The sequence below is a fragment of the Nilaparvata lugens genome, chromosome 3 (assembly GCF_014356525.2).
Source record: "Nilaparvata lugens isolate BPH chromosome 3, ASM1435652v1, whole genome shotgun sequence".
Taxonomy (NCBI): Eukaryota; Metazoa; Arthropoda; class Insecta; order Hemiptera; family Delphacidae; genus Nilaparvata; species Nilaparvata lugens.
Window position 1 is genome coordinate 1999116 of NC_052506.1, and position 22782 is coordinate 2021897.

The 22782-nt window shown below is 32.6% G+C and overlaps 1 protein-coding gene across 3 annotated transcripts in view; it reads left to right on the plus strand.

Moving 5' to 3' along the window:
- The window catches only part of LOC111048683 (opioid-binding protein/cell adhesion molecule homolog), a 210080-nt gene extending 191341 nt beyond the window's left edge, over nt 1-18739 (plus strand). Inside the window, exons 9-12 of one of the 3 annotated variants that reach the window (XM_039422589.1) lie at nt 463-640; nt 3339-3389; nt 8119-8232; nt 15669-18739. In XM_039422589.1, the coding sequence (XP_039278523.1) occupies nt 463-640; nt 3339-3389; nt 8119-8222 (333 nt within the window). In that variant the 3' untranslated portion in view covers nt 8223-8232; nt 15669-18739. Of the gene's footprint in view, nt 1-462; nt 641-3338; nt 3390-5868; nt 5920-8118; nt 8233-15668 lie in introns of all 3 variants that reach the window. The other 2 variants (XM_039422591.1, XM_039422592.1) reach the window with 2 other exon arrangements.
- Nucleotides 18740-22782: the final 4043 nt, after the last annotated feature.

Genomic DNA, 22782 nt, shown 5'->3' on the forward strand with positions numbered 1-22782 from the left:
TTCCGACATGTGTTTCAACCTGTATTGACTGTCTACCACCCTCATGTGTTTCAATCTGTATTGACTGTCTACCACTCTATCTTCTTCCTACCTGAATTGCCATTATTTTTACTCTATTGACCTTTCTGCTGAAACTAAACAACTCCTTGAAAATGACTGTCTGGTTCCTGTAAACACCACATTTTGTATGTTGAAGTGAAGAGAAAACTTTGTTGTTGAGAGGTCCGAAATTCGTTAAATAGAGGTAAATAAGCAGCCAAAACTCTAAAATGTCATAGGACCAGGTAAAAATTCGTTGTGTAGAGGATTTCGTTTAATGGAGGTTCGTTATAGAGAGGTTCGAATGTATTCACATATTGAAGAAATAATCTTTATAATTTTAAATAGGTACCTAATTACTATTAACAATCAGTGGTTATTCAGTGTTAATTCAAATTTTGATAAATCTTGTTTTGTGATCAGGCCTCAGAATGGAAAACAGCCATCCCACAACTGGAGCAGCACGAGTCACCAAGAGGCGTATACACGGTGCGACATGTGTTGAGTGGACTGCAGGAGGCACACACATACCAGGCGCAACTTAGGGCGAAAAATGGCTACGGCTGGTCGCCACTGTCCGACCCACATTCCTTCAGTGCAAGTCAGTAGCCTACTTACCGCCACTATTTCATTCATATAATTAACAAGCTAACATACATTAATTTCATTGATAAACAGCAACTAAATAGGTCAGAACTCATTCATTAATACCATAGAGAAACAAAAATAGCATAAGTAGATATCCCTTGGTATAGGGCGTTTATGTCGCAACTTTTACTGTTATCTCAAGCCGATTACTGTCGATTTTCACTGTTTCGACCGGGTAAGAGTGTATGAACGGCACAATATGAGAGACTACCAGCGTCATAAAGCTTCACAGGAAAGAGCTACGTGGACTATCAGCTTGGGATAACAGAAAAAGTTGCGACATAAACGCCCTATACCATGGGATATGTACTTATGCTATTGTTTCTCTATGATACTACTCACAAAAAGTACAGTGTGTTACTGGACTTTGTCCGCTAATAGGAGTCAAATCCAAAGTGTTATAAGTAAGATTATTTAATTTATAACTTGATATACCGTAGGTGAAGATTTAGTAGGAGAAGGAGTTGGGAAGAAGAAAGATTTAGAAATTTAAGTATGTAATGAAGATGATAGAGTGCAAGCTCGCATATACATACAAAACAAGGATTTTTGTATCATTTGTCATTATGAATTCCACCCATTTGTAGAAAAAGAACGTATGTAATGAAAATGATTGATGATTGAGATGATACATACAAAACAAGGATTTTTGTATTATTTGCCATTATAAATTCCACCCATTTGTTGAAAAAGAACGATAAGTGCCTATCCATCTACAGAGAAATAATAGGTATAATTAGAATACCAATCAATTCATCCTGTAGTAAATTGAAATAAAAGAGCATAAATATGGAAATATTACAAAAATATTCATAGATTCAACATAGACATATTACAAATATTCCATTCATAGTTATCAGCACGGTATTTAGATGAAAATTCTTCTATTTACCATGGTTATCAGGAATCACCCTCTAATTTATTATCATTGACAAAAATGACAATCGAATACAACTTCATTCATACGATTGAAATCCATTCATAGATTAATAATCAAATACTTTGTTCATTCAGATTATTAACAATCCACATTCCGTCAGTAGAAGTCAGCAGGCTACTTGTAGCTATTATTTCATTCATAGTTATTTGCAATCACAATCAAATTTATTTAATTTGTATCTCTACATCCTGTATAACTTTTCTGTTAATTCTTCTCACATTTGTTCTCTTTTTCTTCACCACCTTAAAGGTCTGTCTATTAAGTTAACAGGCTTGTAAAGCTGCCTTGACACCAAAGTTATTAACAAAATGTTAATAATTTAATCCTTATAGATTCTATTAGATTGAAAGGAACTTGATGATAAGTTATATTCAATAAATATTGAGTTATTAACATTTTGTTAATAACTTTGGTGTAAACGCAGCTTTAGTCAGTCAAACTAGCCAAGTTACAAACTAGGAATGATTGAGTTACAAACTTGTTAAGTTTCAAACTAATTACAATAACTATTTGAAAACTAGTTCACAAGTTAGTCTGCTCAAACGCCGGCATGTTACAAGAACAATACACTACGGTATTGCATGGGGAAATTTTCAAGACAATATTAACAGAAAATTCAAAAATGTCTATGGTTGAATGATATCTTTCACATTGAAGCACCTCTATCCAGCACTTCTCAATTGAAAAATAATAAATTATGAATTTTGCTCATATCTCACATTTATTTCATTTCTTGTTAAAAATTTCTAATTTAAATTACAGGGTCCAGCAAATAAATCCCACTTAGTTCTAAGTTGTAGTTACAAAATGAGAAAGATGGAACAACATATACCTCCATATATTTCAATCACTAGGCCTATATACAGGCAAGGTCTGTATAATAAGTAACCGGACAGACCTCAGGAAATTTTTTTATTGGCAAAATATGTACAATTTTTCATCAGAGATCTTCAAAATAGTCCCCATTGGAGTCGATGACACGCTGTCACCGGATTTTTTATCCCTGAACGCTCCCTAGAAGTCGGCAACCTCTATGCTGTCTAGAGCCCTCGTCGTAGCACGTTGAACGTTTTCCAGAGTCCCGAACCGCGTCCCCTTAAGTTGTCTCTTGATCTTGGGGAACAAAAAGAAGTCCGGTGGTGCCATATCCGGGCTGTAAAGAGGATGTGGCAACGTTACCCTTGACTGTTTGGCCAACTGCTCGGTGACAAGCAGGCAGGTGTGCGACGGAGCATTGTCGTGATGGAGGATCCACGAATCGGCAATCCCCGGACGAACTCGATGAGCCAGGGCGGTTATCGACGGGTTCATCGAGTTCGTCAGGGGATTGCCGATTCGTGGATCCTCCATCACGACAATGCTCCGTCGCACACCCTGTAGATCCACGTAATTATAAAGACAGTATTGATTGGAATTAGTGTTGATATCCTTGTCCATCATATGAAAATTTGCTTCAAATTTGGAACATGAATGTCCTTTACCATGGGATACCTCCTTATGCTCTATTTACTCTATGTTTTTAGTAAGTTAACCACCTTTTGAATCAGATCTCTTCTATTGCTGGACTTTGTACAGTGATAATCACATTTCTGTCAATTTTGCACCGCTGTTTAACAATTTATTTGGCATTATGGTTGATTACTTTGTCTTGCAGCTTTGTTCTGTTAATTTTCATTTTCATTTATGCTTCATTCTATCATTGCATTTACAGTTATTGAGCCTGAAAGACCCAAGGAAGAGCTTTCTGCCCAAGAACCGCTAGGTAAGCGTTTGTCAATGAGTTTTGCGTTTAAAAATGATGGTGAATTTTATTTGATTTGCTAAACAATTACTAATGAAATTAACTTCTTGCTAGGAAACACTTGCTGGTAATTCTTCTATCAATAAACACGGCCCTTGGGACATCTACTTATGCTATTGTTTCTCTATGATACTACTCACAAAAAGTACAATGTGTTACTGGACTTTGTCCGCTAATAGGAGTCAAATCCAAAGTGTTATAATAAGTAAGATTATTTAATTTATAACTTGATATACCGTAGGTGAAGATCTAGTAGGAGAAGGAGTTGTGAAGAAGAAAGATTTAGAAATTTAAGTATGTAATGAAGATGATTGAGTGCAAGCTCGCATATACCTACAAAACAAGGATTTTTGTATTATTTGCCATTATAAATTCCACCCATTTGTTGAAAAAGAACGATAAGTGCCTATCCATCTACAGAGAAATAATAGGTATAATTAGAATATCAATCAATTCATTCTGTAGTAAATTGAAATAAAAGAGCATAAATATGGAAATATTACAAAAATATTCATAGATTCAACATAGACATATTACAAATATTCCATTCATAGTTATCAGCACGGTATTTAGATGAAAATTCTTCTATTTACCATGGTTATCAGGAATCACCCTCTAATTTATTATCATTGACAAAAATGACAATCGAATACAACTTCATTCATACGATTGAAATCCATTCATAGATTAATAATCAAATACTTTGTTCATTCAGATTTATAACAATCCACATTCCGTCAGTGGAAGTCAGCAGGCTACTTGTCGCTATTATTTCATTCATAGTTATTTGCAATCACAATCAAATTTATTCAATTTGTATCTCTACATCCTGTATAACTTTTCTGTTAATTCTTCTCACATTTGTTCCCTTTTTCTTCACCACCTTAAAGGTCTGTCTATTAAGTTAACAGGCTTGTAAAGCTGCGTTTACACCAAAGTTATTAACAAAATGTTAATAATTTAATCCTTATAGATTCTATTAGATTGAAGGGAAATTGATGATAAGTTATATTCAATAAGGATTGAGTTATTAACATTTTGTTAATAACTTTGGTGTAAACGCAGCTTTAGTCAGTAAAACTAGCCAAGTTACAAACTAGGAATGATTGAGTTACAAACTCGTTAAGTTTCAAACTAATTACAATAACTATTTGAAAAATAGTTCACAAGTCTACTCAAACGCCGGGATGTTACAAGAACAATACACTACGGTATTGCATGGGGAAATTTTCAAGACAATATTAACAGAAAATTCAAAAATTTCTATGGTTGAATGATATCTTTCACATTGAAGCATCTCTATCCAGCACTTCTCAATTGAAAAATAATAAATTATGAATTTTGCTCATATCTCACATTTATTTCATTTCTTGTTAAAAATTTCTAATTTAAATTACAGGGTCCAGCAATAAATCCCACTTAGTTCTAAATGGTAGTTACAAAATGAGAAAGATGGAACAACATATATACCTCCATATAATTCAATCACTAGGCCTATATACAGGCAAGGTCTGTATAATAAGTAATCGGACTGACCTCAGGAAATTTTTTATTGGCAAAATAAGTACAATTTTCATCAGAGATCTTCAAAGTAGTCCCCATTGGAGTCGATGACACGCTGTCACCGGATTTTTTAATCCCTGAACGCTCCCTAGAAGTCGGCAACCTCTATGCTGTCTAGAGCCCTCGTCGTAGCACGTTGAACGTTTTCCAGAGTCCCGAACCGCGTCCCCTTAAGTTGTCTCTTGATCTTGGGGAACAAAAAGGAGTCCGGTGGTGCCATATCCGGGCTGTAAGGAGGATGTGGCAACGTTACCCTTGACTGTTTGGCCAACTGCTCGGTGACGAGCAGGCAGGTGTGCAACGGAGCATTGTCGTGATGGAGGATCCACGAATCGGCGATCCCCGGACGAACTCGATGAGCCAGGGCGGTTATCGACAGGTTCATCGAGTTCGTCCGGGGATTGCCGATTCGTGAATCCTCCATCACGACAATGCTCCGTCGCACACCCTGTAGGTCCACGTAATTATAAAGACAGTATTGATTGGAATTAGTGTTGATATCCTTGTCCATCATACGAAAATTTGCTTCAAATTTGGAACATGAATGTCCTTTACCATGAGATACCTCCTTATGCTCTATTTACTCTATGTTTTTAGCAAGTTAACTATTTATAAACCAATAAATTTGGAACATAAATGTCCTATACCATGAGATACCTCCTTATGCTCTATTTACTCTATGTTTTTAGTAAGTTAACCACCTTTTGAATCAGATCTCTTCTATTGCTGGACTTTGTACAGTTATAATCACATTTCTGTCAATTTTGCACCGCTGTTTAACAATTTATTTGGCATTATGGTTGATTACTTTGTCTTGCAGCTTTGTTCTGTTAATTTTCATTTTCATTTATTCTTCATTCTATCATTGCATTTACAGTTATTGAGCCTGAAAGACCCAAGGAAGAGCTTTCTGCCCAAGAACCGCTAGGTAAGCGTTTGTCAATGAGTTTTGCGTTTAAAAATGATGGTGGATTTTATTTGATTTGCTAAACAATTACTAATGAAATTAACTTCTTGCTAGGAAACACTTGCTGGTAATTCTTCTATAAATGAACACGGCCCTTGGGACATCTCCTTTTCCTACAATATAACTGTTTATCAAAGGTTGACAATGTACCATATCAATAAATCTGTGTTTTTTTGACAATTCCTTAGTCTTATTCAATATAAGCAGTTTTGGGCGAATGCCTGTTGTTTTTACCTGCATTGGATCTATTGTCTATGAATAAATAAATGAATAAAATATAATATAATAAAGGAAAGAATTGGCTTATACAAGTACCGGGGATAGGGAATTCAAGAGTGACGCATCATCACAAGTCTTATGAACTAAACTCAACTGATTAACTAGAAATCTTGCATATGGATTCTTAATTTACAGAGGATAGTTGTGGACCTATTTTCAAATCTTCAAGATCTCATTAGGTCGAATTTTCAGTTTGTCAAGTTCTTAATTGAGACCCTTGTGGAGCACGGGTTACCTATGCTAGTCTATAAAACTATAGAATATTTCTTTCGTTCCTTTTTCGAAATTATTTCTTCAATATGTGAATCTTATCTACTTTAAAATAATGATATCTATTCTATTTTTGGTTTCAAAGCATCTTAATTCGAAAATCTACTTCGTGAACATATTTAAGGACTGAAAATTCTGTTATCATTATCATTTATTCGTGGACATAATCACAAATCATATAAATATGATTAGGAAGGAACAACAGGCTTGGCCCAAATCTATTCCATTCCCAAATTTTGATAAATTAATAAAATGTCCAAAAAATAGGTTATGTTTCTACTGTAAAAGATTCTAGTTCAATTTGAAGAACTTCAAGACTAAAGCTGCGAACAAAATGTTAATAACTTAATCCTTATAGATTCTATTAGATTGAACATAACTTATCATACAGATGATGAACATTCATGGATGTGTCTGTCAAGTTTTGTTCAATCTTATAGAATGTATAAGGATTAAGTTTTTAACATTTTGTCAACAAATTTGATGTAGGCCTAAACCCAGCTTTAACATATTTCGAAATATGTGTTATCTAAATTTGGGAGAGGAATAGCACAAGGTTACCTTGTTTTTTCTCTCCCTATCATTTTGATGATGTACTTATTGTATGAATGAATAAAATATGATAGAATAGGCTTTTTTTACAAAAAACGAATTCAAATACAAGTTGAGTTTTATTCACAAATTTATTACAAATACAGTGCATGAATAAAAGAATATAAAGCACTTGTGAATTTTCCCCACTTGGACAAATCTGTGTGTGGGGAGAGAGAGTTAGGTTAGGTTAGGTTAGGTTAGGTTAGGTTAATGATAAAAAAAAACTCGGTTCTAAAAAGGAATTATTGAATATTTACAATATTACTTGAAAGATAAAAAGTTGATTAAATCTAGTGAAAGAAGTATTTGTGTATGAACAACATATAGAATCATTTTCAATTACACAATATGATACAGTATCATCTCAACTTGATACACAACACCATGGGATATCTTCTTATGCTCACTTTTCTCTATGGTATCATCATACATGATACAGTATCACCACAAAATGATACAGTATCACCACACACATGATACAGTTTCACCACGCATGATACAGTATCAGCACAATATGGTTCAGTGTCATCTCAACTTGATACACAACACCATGGGATATCTTCTTATGCTATCTTTTCTCTTTGCTATACCAGGTTTTACTAAAAGTAGTGTTTTACTAAAATGTTTATAATTTTCAACAATTATTTCGACAAAATAACACGAAGCCTAACTCCTAAAGTGAGGTCCACGTTATAATGACAGTATTTGATCAACTTTGGTTTTGCTATCCTTGTCTATCATTCAACAAAGCCGGTGGTACTATCCTTTTCTAGGTCCACAACGATGACAATTATGTTTTTGACAGTGTAGAAATATAGTTGATTAATGCAGAGAATCGGCATCGCTATTCTTCTATCTTTATCCACTGTCATTATAACGTGGACCCCACTATAACACATTTAGAACTAACTCCGCCTAATAGATTTTTTTCATTTTTTTTAAAGCCTTATCCCTATTCATTACCTATCTTGATATTTTTTTCAAATTTTTAATAATTGAATTTTGCTGATATTGCAGAATCGGAACGTAAAGACCAGGCTGCAGCCGGTTCGGGAGCAGCAGAGTTGAGGATATCATTCGCTCTAATTTCATCAATTTTGATTGCACGATTCTACTGCTAATGCACAAATGGTGAGTTCACCAATCATAAAAAAAACTAAAAATAAGATAGATTAAACACACGAAAGCATGCTCCTGTGAAATATAATAATCTCTATTGAAATAAAGTGGATTTTTGACAACTTTTCAAGTTTCTTCAAAAATAAACTAATTTTGAATTGACTTTGTCGTGTGTTATAGTTGGCCAAACGAAAATGGGTCCCTCAAGGTCAAAGCTTGCATTTGACACCACCACCCGTCTCTACCAACACTGTTGCCACTTTGTACTAAGGGTGGCTAGTAAGAGAGAAAGTGAATGTGTGTGTGAGAGAGGGTGTGATAGTGAAGTATTGTTATTGTGGGGAGTATTGTTTGTCTTCTCTGTCCAAAGCCTGGATGAAGTGTGATGGGAATCAAATAAGAATTCATGCAAATTGAAAAATGCAGAGTGAAGTGGGCACTACTAGAATATTGACTAAAATAAATAAAATTACATCACTCCACTTCCAATTGATTATTATAAAAGTCTTAAAGTAACCTTTATGAAGTAATAGCTCAGTTTATAAATAGTTGCATTTATAAAGAAAAATCGAATCATCATTATAAAATTGGATTTCTTGATGTCATGACTCAAGAAAGAGTTATACATTATACATAACAATATACTTTTCCTACAGTTACCTTGAAAAGTGGCCATTGCTGCACTGATTACAGAACGCAAAGAATCACTTTTCCGCTCTAGTGCGGGAAAAATTTTTTCGCCACACTTGGATGTAATGAGCTGGTTTACGTGCGTCATATGGTGGCCGAAAGTGATTGTTTTCCGACCAGGCCGGTAAAACTTTACGGCCCTAGGGCTGTAAAATGACCTTGAATAACAGCTGATTCTGATTTGATATGAACGGGTTTACAAAATAGTTTTTGAAACAGAATCAGTTTATGCTTCTAGAATTGAATAAAGTATTTTGCAATAAGATACTATCATTTCATTTGGATGAATGAAATACAAATAAGATATTATAAACTACTCAAATTCAATTTTCAGAGTATAATAGAATCTAACCTCAAACCTCATAGTACTGCGTTTATCACAAAACCTGGTGGATAGTTTTGGAACTACTTGGGCAATATCCATGGTGCTGAACGTTTTAACAAATAGTTTATGAAACAGAATCAGTTTATGCTTCTAGAATTGAATAAAGTATTCTGCAGTAATATACTATCATTTTATTTGGATGAATGAAATAGAGGTAAGATATCTTCTTCTTCTATATAATAAGAGAGAGTGGGGTTGTGTTTGTTCGCATCAAAACATGTCAACTTGTGGATTGCATACCGGAAAACGGGAATGATTTAGATCTCCAAATTTTAACACAGATTCTAAAAATATCAATCTCGTGCACCTGGAAGCCCAAATTTCTATTTTCCTTCTAGATTTTTCAGAATATTAATGTTCAAATTCATCTATGCTACCGTAGGCTAATTGAAGTTCCATAGCCCAAAGTGTGTATTTTTATCAGCAGGTTATAAGACTACCATTTACCAACGTCTATGTAGCGCAGCGGTAAGAAGCTTGCTTACGGAGCGATGGTACCTCGGTTCAAATCCCTCGATGCTTCCCATTTTTTGTTCTTAATTTTTTCCCTCGAAACGTATTATTATCAATTATTTTTTGAAGGAATTTGTTTTCATTACTATTGAACTTGGATTTTATCAAATAATTATTTTCAATGTAAAATTTTGCCACCAGTACAAATGAATTGGACATAGTCTTCATGCTGTAGGCCTATAATTTATTGAATTTCATAAGAAAAACATGAATAGATCACAATAAAATGAGTAATAATTTTTATTCTTCAGTTATAATGTAGGCTACTATCAGACACAAATTCACAGTGAAACGAGTATTTTAGGTATTTTTTTTGGAATTGGGAAAACAAAAGGCTGCCTGATTCAAATTGAGGAGGATCCTAATAGAACTAAAATTTATTGATGTATTGGAAAAATCAATATGATTCTGTGAGGTTTCCAAGTATTATGTATTCTTCAGTTTTCTATAATTTAATAACTAGATACTAATAACTATACTAATAGCTAGAGCTATGACCTTCCACTTTTGTTTTCGGAACTGCTTAATAAACAATTATTCTCATATATATTGTTTATTTCTCTGTGTGGCGAAAAATAGCGTTCGCACCACGGGCAAAAATGTTTTTCCGGCTCTCAATCTTTTCTAGTCCTCGGCCTACGGCCTCGGACTTGAAAACCGATTTCGAGCCGGAAAAGTCTCATTTTCGGCCCTAGGTGCGAAATATACTATTCTGCACTCCAGATTTGTAACATGGCAACGCAAAATACTTAGTAGGTTATATGGAGCAACAGTGCAGCAAAATCAAAATGAAGTTGGTAACAGTGACTGCTGTGGCTGCTATAGTGAGCAGAGGTGCAACGAAGCACAACGAGCAAATTATTAAGTAGATATTATAACCAAGGACAACATTTTTATTCAATTTGACAATAAATTAAGGTTTTTATCAATAATAAAATTACACAGAAAAACATTTGATGGATTTCAGGCAATTTTACCCATAATTACCCACTTTTCATATTCAATGGTAGTCTAACTGTAGGAAAAACTTAATGTGAAATACGTGCGCAAAGTTCCTCTGCTGCACTCAAGAAACCATTCCGCCCTCGCCTACGGCTCGGGCGTAAACGTTTCTTTCGGTGCAGCAAACTGTCACTTTGCGCACTAGTTGCACAAATAACTATTCCTTCATGATTTTGAAGAATATAGCGGATGATGGGAGGAGGTAACGGGGGATGTTATTGTTCTAACTTCAAAGAATGACACAATAAAACTTTTGAACTGACGTGCTCAAAAGGAATTATTGAATATTTACAATATTACTTGAAAGATAAAAAGTTGATTAAATCTAGTGAAAGAAGTATTTGTGTATGAACAACATATAGAATCATTTTCAATTACACAATATGATACAGTATCATCTCAACTTGATACACAACACCATGGGATATCTTCTTATGCTCACTTTTCTCTATGGTATCATCATACATGATACAGTATCACCACAAAATGATACAGTATCACCACACACATGATACAGTTTCACCACGCATGATACAGTATCAGCACAATATGGTTCAGTGTCATCTCAACTTGATACACAACACCATGGGATATCTTCTTATGCTATCTTTTCTCTTTGCTATACCAGGTTTTACTAAAAGTAGTGTTTTACTAAAATGTTTATAATTTTCAACAATTATTTCGACAAAATAACACGAAGCCTAACTCCTAAAGTGAGGTCCACGTTATAATGACAGTATTTGATCAACTTTGGTTTTGCTATCCTTGTCTATCATTCAACAAAGCCGGTGGTACTATCCTTTTCTAGGTCCACAACGATGACAATTATGTTTTTGACAGTGTAGAAATATAGTTGATTAATGCAGAGAATCGGCATCGCTATCTATCTTTATCCACTGTCATTATAACGTGGACCCCACTATAACACATTTAGAACTACCTAACTCCGCCTAATAGAGATTTTTTTCATTTTTTTTAAAGCCTTATCCCTATTCATTACCTATCTTGATATTTTTTTCAAATTTTTAATAATTGAATTTTGCTGATATTGCAGAATCGGAACGTAAAGACCAGGCTGCAGCCGGTTCGGGAGCAGCAGAGTTGAGGATATCATTCGCTCTAATTTCATCAATTTTGATTGCACGATTCTACTGCTAATGCACAAATGGTGAGTTCACCAATCATAAAAAAACTAAAAATAAGATAGATTAAACACACGAAAGCATGCTCCTGTGAAATATAATAATCTCTATTGAAATAAAGTGGATTTTTGACAACTTTTCAAGTCTCTTCAAAAATAAACTAATTTTGAATTGACTTTGTGTGTTTGTGTCCAAGCATTTTAGTGAAGTTCACGTTATAATGGCAGTATTCGATCAACATTGTTGCTGCTATCCTTGTTTATCATTTCTACAAAGCAGATAGCGAGCTATCCTTTTCTAGCTCCCAAAGTCTATGAATACAGGTCATGACACAATCCCGTGAAGCATTGCAAAATCGCCATTTATGGGGTTCTAGTTCACCAATTTTTAATTTTTTTTTAGCTGTCATCATTGTAGATTGAACATGATGTGTTATTAGTAATTGGAATTGTAAAAATAATTCTCCCTACAGAATTATAGTTAGTATTTAGCAAAAATACTAGAAAATGAATTGTTGATTTTTAGATTTAATTGAAGTTGGCCTCAGTAGACCTGAGCCATCCAAGACACTCATTTATTATTAATATCGGGGCACCCAGCTCCGCTCGTTATTTTTACTTTCCTTGCCCTATTACCATAGATAAGGAAAGTATTGCTTTCCGAAAAAAATTAAGGTACCCCAATTTCTAAATTTCTATACGTTTCAAGGTCCCCTGAGTCCAAAAAACTGGTTTTTGGGTATTGGTCTGTATTTGTGTGTGTGTGTGTGTGTGTGTGTGTGTGTGTGTGTGGTGTGTGTGTGTGTGTGTGTGTGTGTGTGTGTGTATATGAGTGTATGTGCGTCTGTGTACACGATATCTCATCTCCCAATTAACGGAATGACTTGAAATTTGGAACTTAAGGTCCTTTCACTATAAGGAACCGACACGAACAATTTCGATCAAATGCAATTCAAGATGGCGGCTAAAATGGCGAAAATGTTGTCAAAAACAGGGTTTTTCGTGATTTTCTCGGAAACGGCTCCAACGATTTTGATCAAATTCATACCTAAAATAGTCATCGATAAGCTCTATCAACTGCCACAAGTCCCATATCTGTAAAAATTTCAGGAGCTCCGTCCCATCAATGCAGATAGATTCCCAATTATCAGGCTTCAGATACAATTGAAACAAAAAAAATCAAGTGGAGTAGATTGAGCATGAAAATCTCTACAATTAATGTTCAGTAACATTTTCACCTAAATTTAAAAATAAGCTTTAAATTCGAGAAAATGTGATTATTCAATTGCAAATTATTGTTGATTCTATTAAATCATTCACTATGAAGAGATAGCAGACCTCATGTGTGTCTCCAGCGTTATTGCCCTGTCACCAGCTGGCTCAAATATTTGAATAGTAGACTTGAGATGCACGGGAACACTAGCGTCAGTGATCAATTTTCATAACGGCAAGGAAAGTTGTGTGAGTGCGCCACACCAGATTTTTATTCATTGATAAACAGAACACAATTCTCTAAAATGATCGTGTTTATATTTTACAGCTGGCTATACGTCAGCTTATGAATTTCGGGGATGCGATATTTTGATTTTTCACATACTCACTCGCTCACTCACTTTTTTATTATCCACAGACGACGAAAGTCTCAGCTGATTCAGCCAAGGATGAATTATCTTTTTAATGTCGTTCAGCCAGTTTTCCCAAGGATGAGACCTAGTGAAATCGGATTTTTTATATCATAAACCTACTATGTTCCAAATTTCGTGAAAATCAGTGAGCCGTTTTCGAGATCAGTTGAACATAAATAACCAGATTATAAAATTTAAACAGACATACAGAAATTGCTCGCTTAATATAATAGGATATTGCTACTGCTAAAAATGTACCGCACAATTAAGGAATAATATTTCATTTATTTATTCCAATAGTTTACTGTGTTATTATAAACAATATAAAAACATAAAGTACCCTCTTATTTTAACCAATTTAAATTTTAAAACATTTCAAACATAGTTTAAAATAAATAAAAATAGAAATCCGAGTACCCTTTTCAAAATGTATTCACTCACTCAAGCTTGATAATGGCATCATATAGCCTAAACATGTTGTGAGTAGGTAAATAATTTTATAAAATAATGATACTTGGATTTCTATTTTAATTTATATTTGATACTAGCCGACAGGCTCGCTTCGCTCACCATATCCGTCTAACAAGGGGGCTCCGCCCCCTGGACCCCCGATCGTCCAAAAATGAGATCAGCGGGCTCGCTTCGCTCGCCTGCATTTCTCATTTCAAGGAAAGTCAAACTGAGAAAATGCAGAGAAGCTGAGAAAAATGTTGGAAAAACACTGATTTTGGGCGTATCTCTGATGAAATAATAAAGTCACTTCATCACAAAATTTTTAGACCCTAGCTAAACCTCTGTACCAAATTTGAACATTTTCTGTCTATTACTTGATGAAAGAACTGAGAAAACGCAAAGAAACCGCTAATATTAGGCGTATCTTTGGCGTTATTTCAAATTCCTTAAAACACAACATTATTACACCCTAGCTTAGCATGTGTACTAAATTTGAACAATTTCTGTTCATTTGTTCTCGATAAAACTGAGAAAGCGCAAAAAAACGCTGGAAAAAACGCTAATTTTCGGCTTATCTTTGACGTTATTGCAAATTCATTCTAACACAACATTATTACACCCTAGCTTAGCTTCTGTACTAAATTTGAACAATTTCTGTTCATTTGTTCTCGATAAAACTGAGAAAGCGCAAAAAAACGCTGGAAAAAACGCTAATTTTCGGCTTATCTTTGACGTTATTGCAAATTCATTCTAACACAACATTATTACACCCTAGCTCAGCTTCTGTACTAAATTTGAATGATCTCTGTTCATTTGTTCTCGATAAATCTGAGAAAAAGCAATATAACGCTGGAAAAACGCTAATTCTGGGCGTATCTTTGGAAATTTTTCCAAATCCGTTCTTAGTGCGCCTCTAAATGGCCAACTGAACATTCCTACCAAATTTGAACGTTTTTGGTCCGGTAGATTTTTAGTTCTGCGAGTGAGTGAGTGAGTCAGTGAGTGCCATTTCGCTTTTATGTATAGAGGAAGATAGAAGATAAGCCCTTAAAGAAAAAATACAAAATTCAAAATATTTTATACTAGTAGTTCTGTGAATAGTAGACCTCACGCAGTATTATCATCCACAAGTACCTGATTGAAACTATAGACCTTATGGAAATACAGCAATAGACAGGCTTCTCTACACTTCTGTGTCATCACTTGTCAGCTGATTTATGATGAATAATTCTATAGTCTGATTTTCACTCCAATATTGGCGTATGAGGGAGGCTCCTTTTTCCTTTTATATTCTCCCTGAAATGCAAAATTTCCAAAAACCTTGTATATACGTCGACGCGCAATTAAAAAAGGAACATACCTGTCAAATTTCATGAAAATCTATTACCGCGTTTCGCCGTAAATGCGCAACATATAAACATTTAAACATAAGAGTAATGCCAAACCGTCGACTTGAATCTTAGACCTCACTTCGCTCGGTCAATAAGAGTGTACTTCATTTTTTTATATTGTTTTTGATAATTTCAATGAAGTAGCCCGCATACAAGTCAAGTGATTCTATTTAGTTTATTGTGTAAATATGAGAAAATATTTTGATTCTGATAGGGCAAATACATTTGTTTTTAAATTTGTGTTTCAGATAGCATACGTCCATCTACGCTGTGGCCTACAAATGATATGCCTTACCAAGTATACTACACTCAGAACACTGCAGTCTCTAGAGTTAATTATATCCAGCAGCTTATAACTTCAACTATCCACTGTTGTGATTTCAAAAACTATAACAAAATCCTAAAATTTCAAATATTATTTCAATAGAAAATTGTTAGCAAATTGAGTGCTGATGTATGTATCAATTATATTAGGATTTACTACTACTAGAGAAGTTCAATAATTTAACACTTTCAAAAACTCAAGTGGGTCTATTTGTGTGAACATCTAAAGGTCTCATAAAATAGTCAAAACAGTTTTGAAACTTGAATCTCTATGAGACCTTATTGAAGACCTTAAAGGAAACCTCATTAAAGACATTGAAGGTAGAGTTTGAAAATTTGAAAAATGAATGGAAACGGAGAGAGCAGCGGTAAACCTTGAAATTGTACAAGCCAAAATATTTGCACTATTTCAATGAGTTTGAAAGCTCCAATAAGAATGTACAAGTTTTGAAAATGAATAAGAGGTGCAGAAAGGGGACATCTGGTGTGTAGCCTCTCATTCAATCACATGGGATCTATAAATGTTTCAGCTGTTCTTTAACATTTATTCATCAATGTGCAGTTTTTCACAAAAATAGATTTGATGTTGGATAAATTCAATGTTGGTCGGATTAGGCTTATAAATTTAAATTAAATTAACCTATATTCGTATCAAGTTTGAATTCAAATTTATCAGATCATTCTACTTTTATTTTGTATCAATTCTGTTAATTGTTATAAGTTGTTTGACTGTTTCCAGTGTTCTTATAAATTTAGCTGAGTGTTAGTTATATCGCTGAGTACCTTAAGTTATTGAAAAGTGTACTTTTATTATAAATTTATCAAATTATGAGTGGTAAAACATGAGAGCTTGTTGAGATATAAATATTGTATATATAGTTAGGTAGATATTATGTGAAACTATTCTAGTTTATGCTGTTCTATAGAAAAGGTCAGCAAATGAGAAACTTTTCGCTTCTAGCATTTTTTTTATTTTCGTACAAATTTTTATTAATTTCTCCAATTTTATTCTACTCCAAAATGTTGCTTTCTGCTCGTATCAATCAATATTTTCTCATAGCCTACTTACTTCAATCAGTTTTTCTCTACAATTCTTATTTGAAAAATAAAACGGGTTTCACTTTAAAATGAATACATTTTTGTACTTCCACAATAATTTGTAACTCTTAGCTGCGTTTCTATATATTTTGAAAATTTATGAGAATCGGATACAAATAATGGGCTAGGCTACTTGTAATATCAATAAATTGTGATTTTTCCAATTTTTCATTTGCTAAATGAATTATTCATTTGCTGTCGGGAAAATGAGTTTGTATATTATCAGAATTGGATAGCCTAATAAAACAAAATAAATCTTATAGCACCCTTTATACTTTGAAAAACTTTAAACTTTCTATTTTGAAGTTTTTTAAAGAATAAAGGGTGCTATAAGATTTATTTTGTTTTATTAATTTAAAAGCAGCCCATGTCAATAAGTGTTTCAGAAATGGATAATATGCTTGTGCTTGTAATTGTCTGTTATATCCTATAGATATTAATATCCAACATAATAGAAACAAAAAAAGTATAATAGTCTCATGATGTGATGAAGAAAGAGGAAATAATTTCGATAAGACAGTTTTAAAATAATTGAAAAACTCTGTAGCCATCAAATTTATTTAGCAGTTTCTACTATTTTGTTACCTATTCCTGTTTCAATAAAGTTTTGATACGGTACTTCCAAATTAACAACTTGTTTAACAATGTATTCAAGCTATTAATTATTCAGCAAAATATCTATATTTATTTAATAATTTTATCTCTATTTCTATTCAATGAACCAAAGTATTTATGAATAGCTGCTAGGTGTTCAATTGATGAATATTTAAATTGTATACAGTTTGTGAATATTCAACTATTATTTTTAATTATAATTTAATTAACTATTCGATAACTATTTTCTTCTTTTTTTGTTAATAATAGAAAAGTTAGGTTAGATAATATTATAATTAATATTGGTGCGTACGTATGAAGCTATTATGAACTGTGCGAATATTTTTCCAATGTTATTTTGAATTAGCCTAATGTTTATGATGAATGAGTTATATAGTGTAATATCAGATTAGCTCTGTTATATTCTATTACAATGATAATTAATTTTGATCACAAATGATTTTAATTGTTTAGGATTATTTTTTTCTTCAATAATTATGATGAGAAAAATTGATTACCATGATTCTATCCAACTGAATAATAGTAACTAATCGAAACATATTTCTGGGAAATTTTAGTGAAAGCTAATAATATATTTGAAAAAGTACCTAATCAAAATTTCTATATAATGTAACCAATATTGTAAGCAAATTTATCAAGATTCAACTAGGATATGGAGTGGCCTTCATATATATTACAGAGTTATATTGATGTGAAAATAAGTATAATACAATCAATAACTCTACCAGTCGTAATTCAGTAGATATTTTCTGATTTGAACTAAAATTATCCAACTCATCTATTGTTTCAGAAATTTTCAAATTCTTTATAATATTTTATTTTCTAATATTTGAATTTTGATGTATAAAACAGCTAGAGTAGGTACGGTACGATTTTCTGATTTGAACTAAAATTATCCAACTCATCTATTGTTTCAGAAATTTTTAGCTAAATTTTCACAATATTCATGAAAATTTATTTTCAAATTCATAATATTTGAATTTTGATGTATTAAAACAGCTAGAGTAGGTACGATTTAATACTGACAGCATTAAAGGGCCCAGACTTCCATCTTAGTCTACCTTTTACTCACTGCCAAGTTTTAAATGAATTGTATTGTACCATACGACTCCTTCTTTGCTAAAATTGGGGCTATCATTCCAATTCATAATTGTTTCACAGCACAAATCTTGTACTATTAAAGAATTTTTAAATTGAATCTTGAAAATTATAAATTCTATGTTGATAATTTTTGTGTATAATTTATAGAATGGACGGAATAAAACTGATTCTGATAAGATCATTGAGTGTTGGCTTTTCCTTTTGAATATATCTCACAACCTAGATTGAGGTATAGTTATCAGATTTGGAAGGAAAGACTAGATATGCTAGTATAGATTTGAAATCTATGATAAAGTTTGTGAGTTTTTACACACTCAAATATCTCGGGGAAAAATGTAATGCCCGATCTACACGACAACGATATTAGTACAAACCTGGCTTGTTTGCACTAATTTTGCATCGTGTAGACGGGAGATCGTTGTAAATTAGTAGTAATACTATTAATTTCTCTTAGAACGTATATCCTTGTAGAGCTGTAGACATTATAAACTTGTGAGATGGATAACAATAATTTTTACAGTATTTGACAAAGCAGATAATTCTATCCTTTTGCAACTCCACAACGGTGTCAGATCGTTTTCTAACAATGGAGGAATATAATTTATTTACAATATCAATTAAAGAGCTCCATTCGAAAACCTGCTAAGTCAATTTTTTTTCGATTTCCGTTTTTCAGGTCTCATCAAAACATTATTTATTTATTCGTTGATATAATTACAAATCATATGAATATGATCGGGATAGAACAACAGGCATAGCCCAAAACTATTCTGTTCCAAAATTTTGATAAATAATGAAATGTCCGAAAAAATAGGTTATGTTCTTACTGAGGAAATTATGTTCATATGTTCTAACATATGACTTCATCATTTGCTAGTGTGTTTCTTGCCAAAACCTGCTTCTTAAAGCTGTAATCACCATTCAAACATTAATTTTTTCCAAAACCTGTCAAGTCAACTAGTTGTTTTTCCCAATCCATGCCATGTTTCTGCGCATGCGCAGTTTTTTCACAAAAAATGGTTAGATAAATTGAATACAGTAAAAACTTTGAAAATAATACATATTAATATTCTAATGATGAATTAACTTCCAGCGAGAATTCATTGGCATAGAGCATACAAGTGATTCAGCAACAGTTTTTCCCAATTCGCCAGCAAAAATTATGTTTTTACTTAGCAGGTTTTGGAATGGAGCTCTTCAATTATAATATATATTATTCAATATCAACTATGAAAATATATTATCAAATCATTTAAAAATATGTTTTTTTGACGAATAAAATATAATTCCTCATTTGAAACAAGAATGAACAGTACCTACATAAAGGTGCGTACAGATATACGCGCCGCGAACATGAGCAATTCACTTTTAATCAGCTGACTATATCTGTATTTTTACAGAAACGGTAAGATACAGATATAAAAAGCTTGGCATCAGCTGATTAAAAGTGAATTGCTCATGTTCGCGGCGCGTAAATCTGTACGCACCTTAAGATATCCTACAGATAATAATACTATATCAGATAAAAAGTAAATTCGTATGGCTTTTGTTGGTGGGGAGTCCCTTGCGGGAAGGTCCCACCGCCTGAATATATAATTTAAGCCGTCAATGGGCCTTACGACTGTCATACTTCAGCCGGGACTGACAATTTAACGTGCCCATCCGATAACACGGGAGTGATCTGGTTAAAAAACTTTTGGTATTGAGATATATCAGTATATAAAACTATATCAGATATATACCGGTATCAGCTATCCTCTACAGAAGGCAGTGGCAAGGCAGAGACTCGGCAACACTGTTCTCCTATCTTCATCCACTGCCATTATAACATGGACCTCACTATAGAAATGCATTAAACTTGTCCTGTGTACACGGGCCTTTTTCGAAATCTTTCTCTTTGATCATTGATATAATAAGTAGGTAGTCAATATTTAGTTTAATTTCTGTAGTCAATATTTCTCGCTCCATCTGGAAATTCTCAATTTTTAGGTCTTTTCCAATCCTCAGGTTCTAAGTATACCTCTGAGATAACAGGATGTTAGTCTCAGGATTATAGCCTATATTTATAGCCTCAGACTATAAATTGACAACTGAGATCACAGTATGATAATATGATGAGGATCTGGAAGAAATAATTTTGATCAACGCCAATAATATAAGAAACAATGAATAGTTTATTTTTGAGAAACAAAAGATTTGATTTGAAAAATGACACAATTGAATTACAGAGAGATTCTTCATTCTAAATTAGAACTGAGACAAACAAGAATGAGAACTTCTAATATTTTTCAAAATGAACAAATAATAACCGAATATAACCGAAACCGGTCTTTCTAAATATCAAAATCTGTGTTTTTTTATTGACAATTTCTTAGTCTTTTTCATTCAAAATATAATCATTAAAAATCGATTTTGAAAACTATAACTTGGCCATTAGAAAAATAAAACTTTACGCTCTATCTCATCAATTTTTATAACTATAATTTGAATACATTATTATCAATTTAAACTCGAAAATATTGTAACAAAGAACTGAACTCGAAACACTTTTTGAACAGATAAACTAACATAATATATGATTTCTCTTCAAACTTTATACTTTTCATGTAATTATTAAGAAAAACTAGGTACATCTTAAGAAGTATATGAAAAAGGTAACCTATACATAAAATGGTATTCTAGATACATATGAAAATACAGACATCATAGAGTTGCCTTTGCTAGAGGTATTCTCATATATTTATTTGAACTTGCAATTTCACAAATGAAATCTGTAGAAATTCGAACAATCCATTCACTTCAAGTATATAATAATTACTTCATGATTGAATTAATTCAAAGTAAGATATTTATATGGACTTCATTAATCTAATAGTCAAGATCAACATAATTCAATTCAGTTCAATTCAGTTTATTTCCAAAAAACATAATACACGAATAAGAAATACAATATACAACATATTTTGGAATCCCCCTACTAGACTATCCATCTGTGTGTAGGGGGGAGTTCCACTTTATACATAATAAGATTAATCTGCTCATAGGAGTAAATAATAGAGAATACACTTATATTATGGATGTATTATTAATATTCTGATTATAAAATAGATAATATATTGTGCTGATGTATATTTAAGAATGAGTATGTAGGAATATGTATGTAGGAATACTATTAGAATGCTAGAAATTTCACAATATCTAGACATATTAGAACATTATACATAATATCAGATCATTCCACAATACTGATTACATTCGATATTACAAGTTTGTGGAATTAAAAAAATTGAACAAATTTAAATTCACCTAATTTTAAGGAAATACATCAAATGATAGATAGGCTAATAATTGCAGATTTGCAGATATCATCAAACATTTCCTTATTCTTATAATATTCATTGGATACTTCTCGTTTGAAGATAATCAATCATTTGAATACTTTCCATTTGTAAAAATACATCTCAGTCTTTTGAATTAGGCTATCGATATTAAAAATATATTTCAATATTAAGAATATTGAATCACACAAGACTCATTCCAGGATCATCTTAATGAAAATATTATTTTTCTCACAATGAAACATAATTATGGTTAGGTTAGGTTAGGTTAGGTTGGTTATGTTATTACCTCAATCATCAATCAGTCTTACACTATATCATACAGGTTCATCCTAATGAAAATATTATTTTTCTCACAATGAAACATAATTATTATGATATTACCTCAATCATCAATCAGTCTTACACTATATCATAATATTATTATACGGTACTGGTACATGGATATTTTCATGAATTTTAGCTGTATCTCAAAATGAACCTTCATCTCAATTATTATTCTGGACATTAAATGAAATTGACAATAATTACAAAAATAAGCATCCATTCGGATTCTACTATATTTGTCATTTATCTCATATGAAATTTTCTGTTGTAGGCTACATATGTCACATTTTCTATTTATATCAGATAAAAAAATAATGGCCTTCATTGAATTATTCAAAAAACAGATCACAAAATGAATATTATTTAGAAGCAAATTTTTCCTTATCACTAGGTGCTGCCTGGGAAAGTTATATTGACATCATATTCATAGCTTGAAGAAGATTCTGACTAGTTGGAGTCACAAAAGTCTATATTATACAATTGCATTGCACCTGATCCTATACCTTATAAATCTCAGTTTTAAATGTATTGTGGTCATTTCAGTTACTTGATCCCTGGG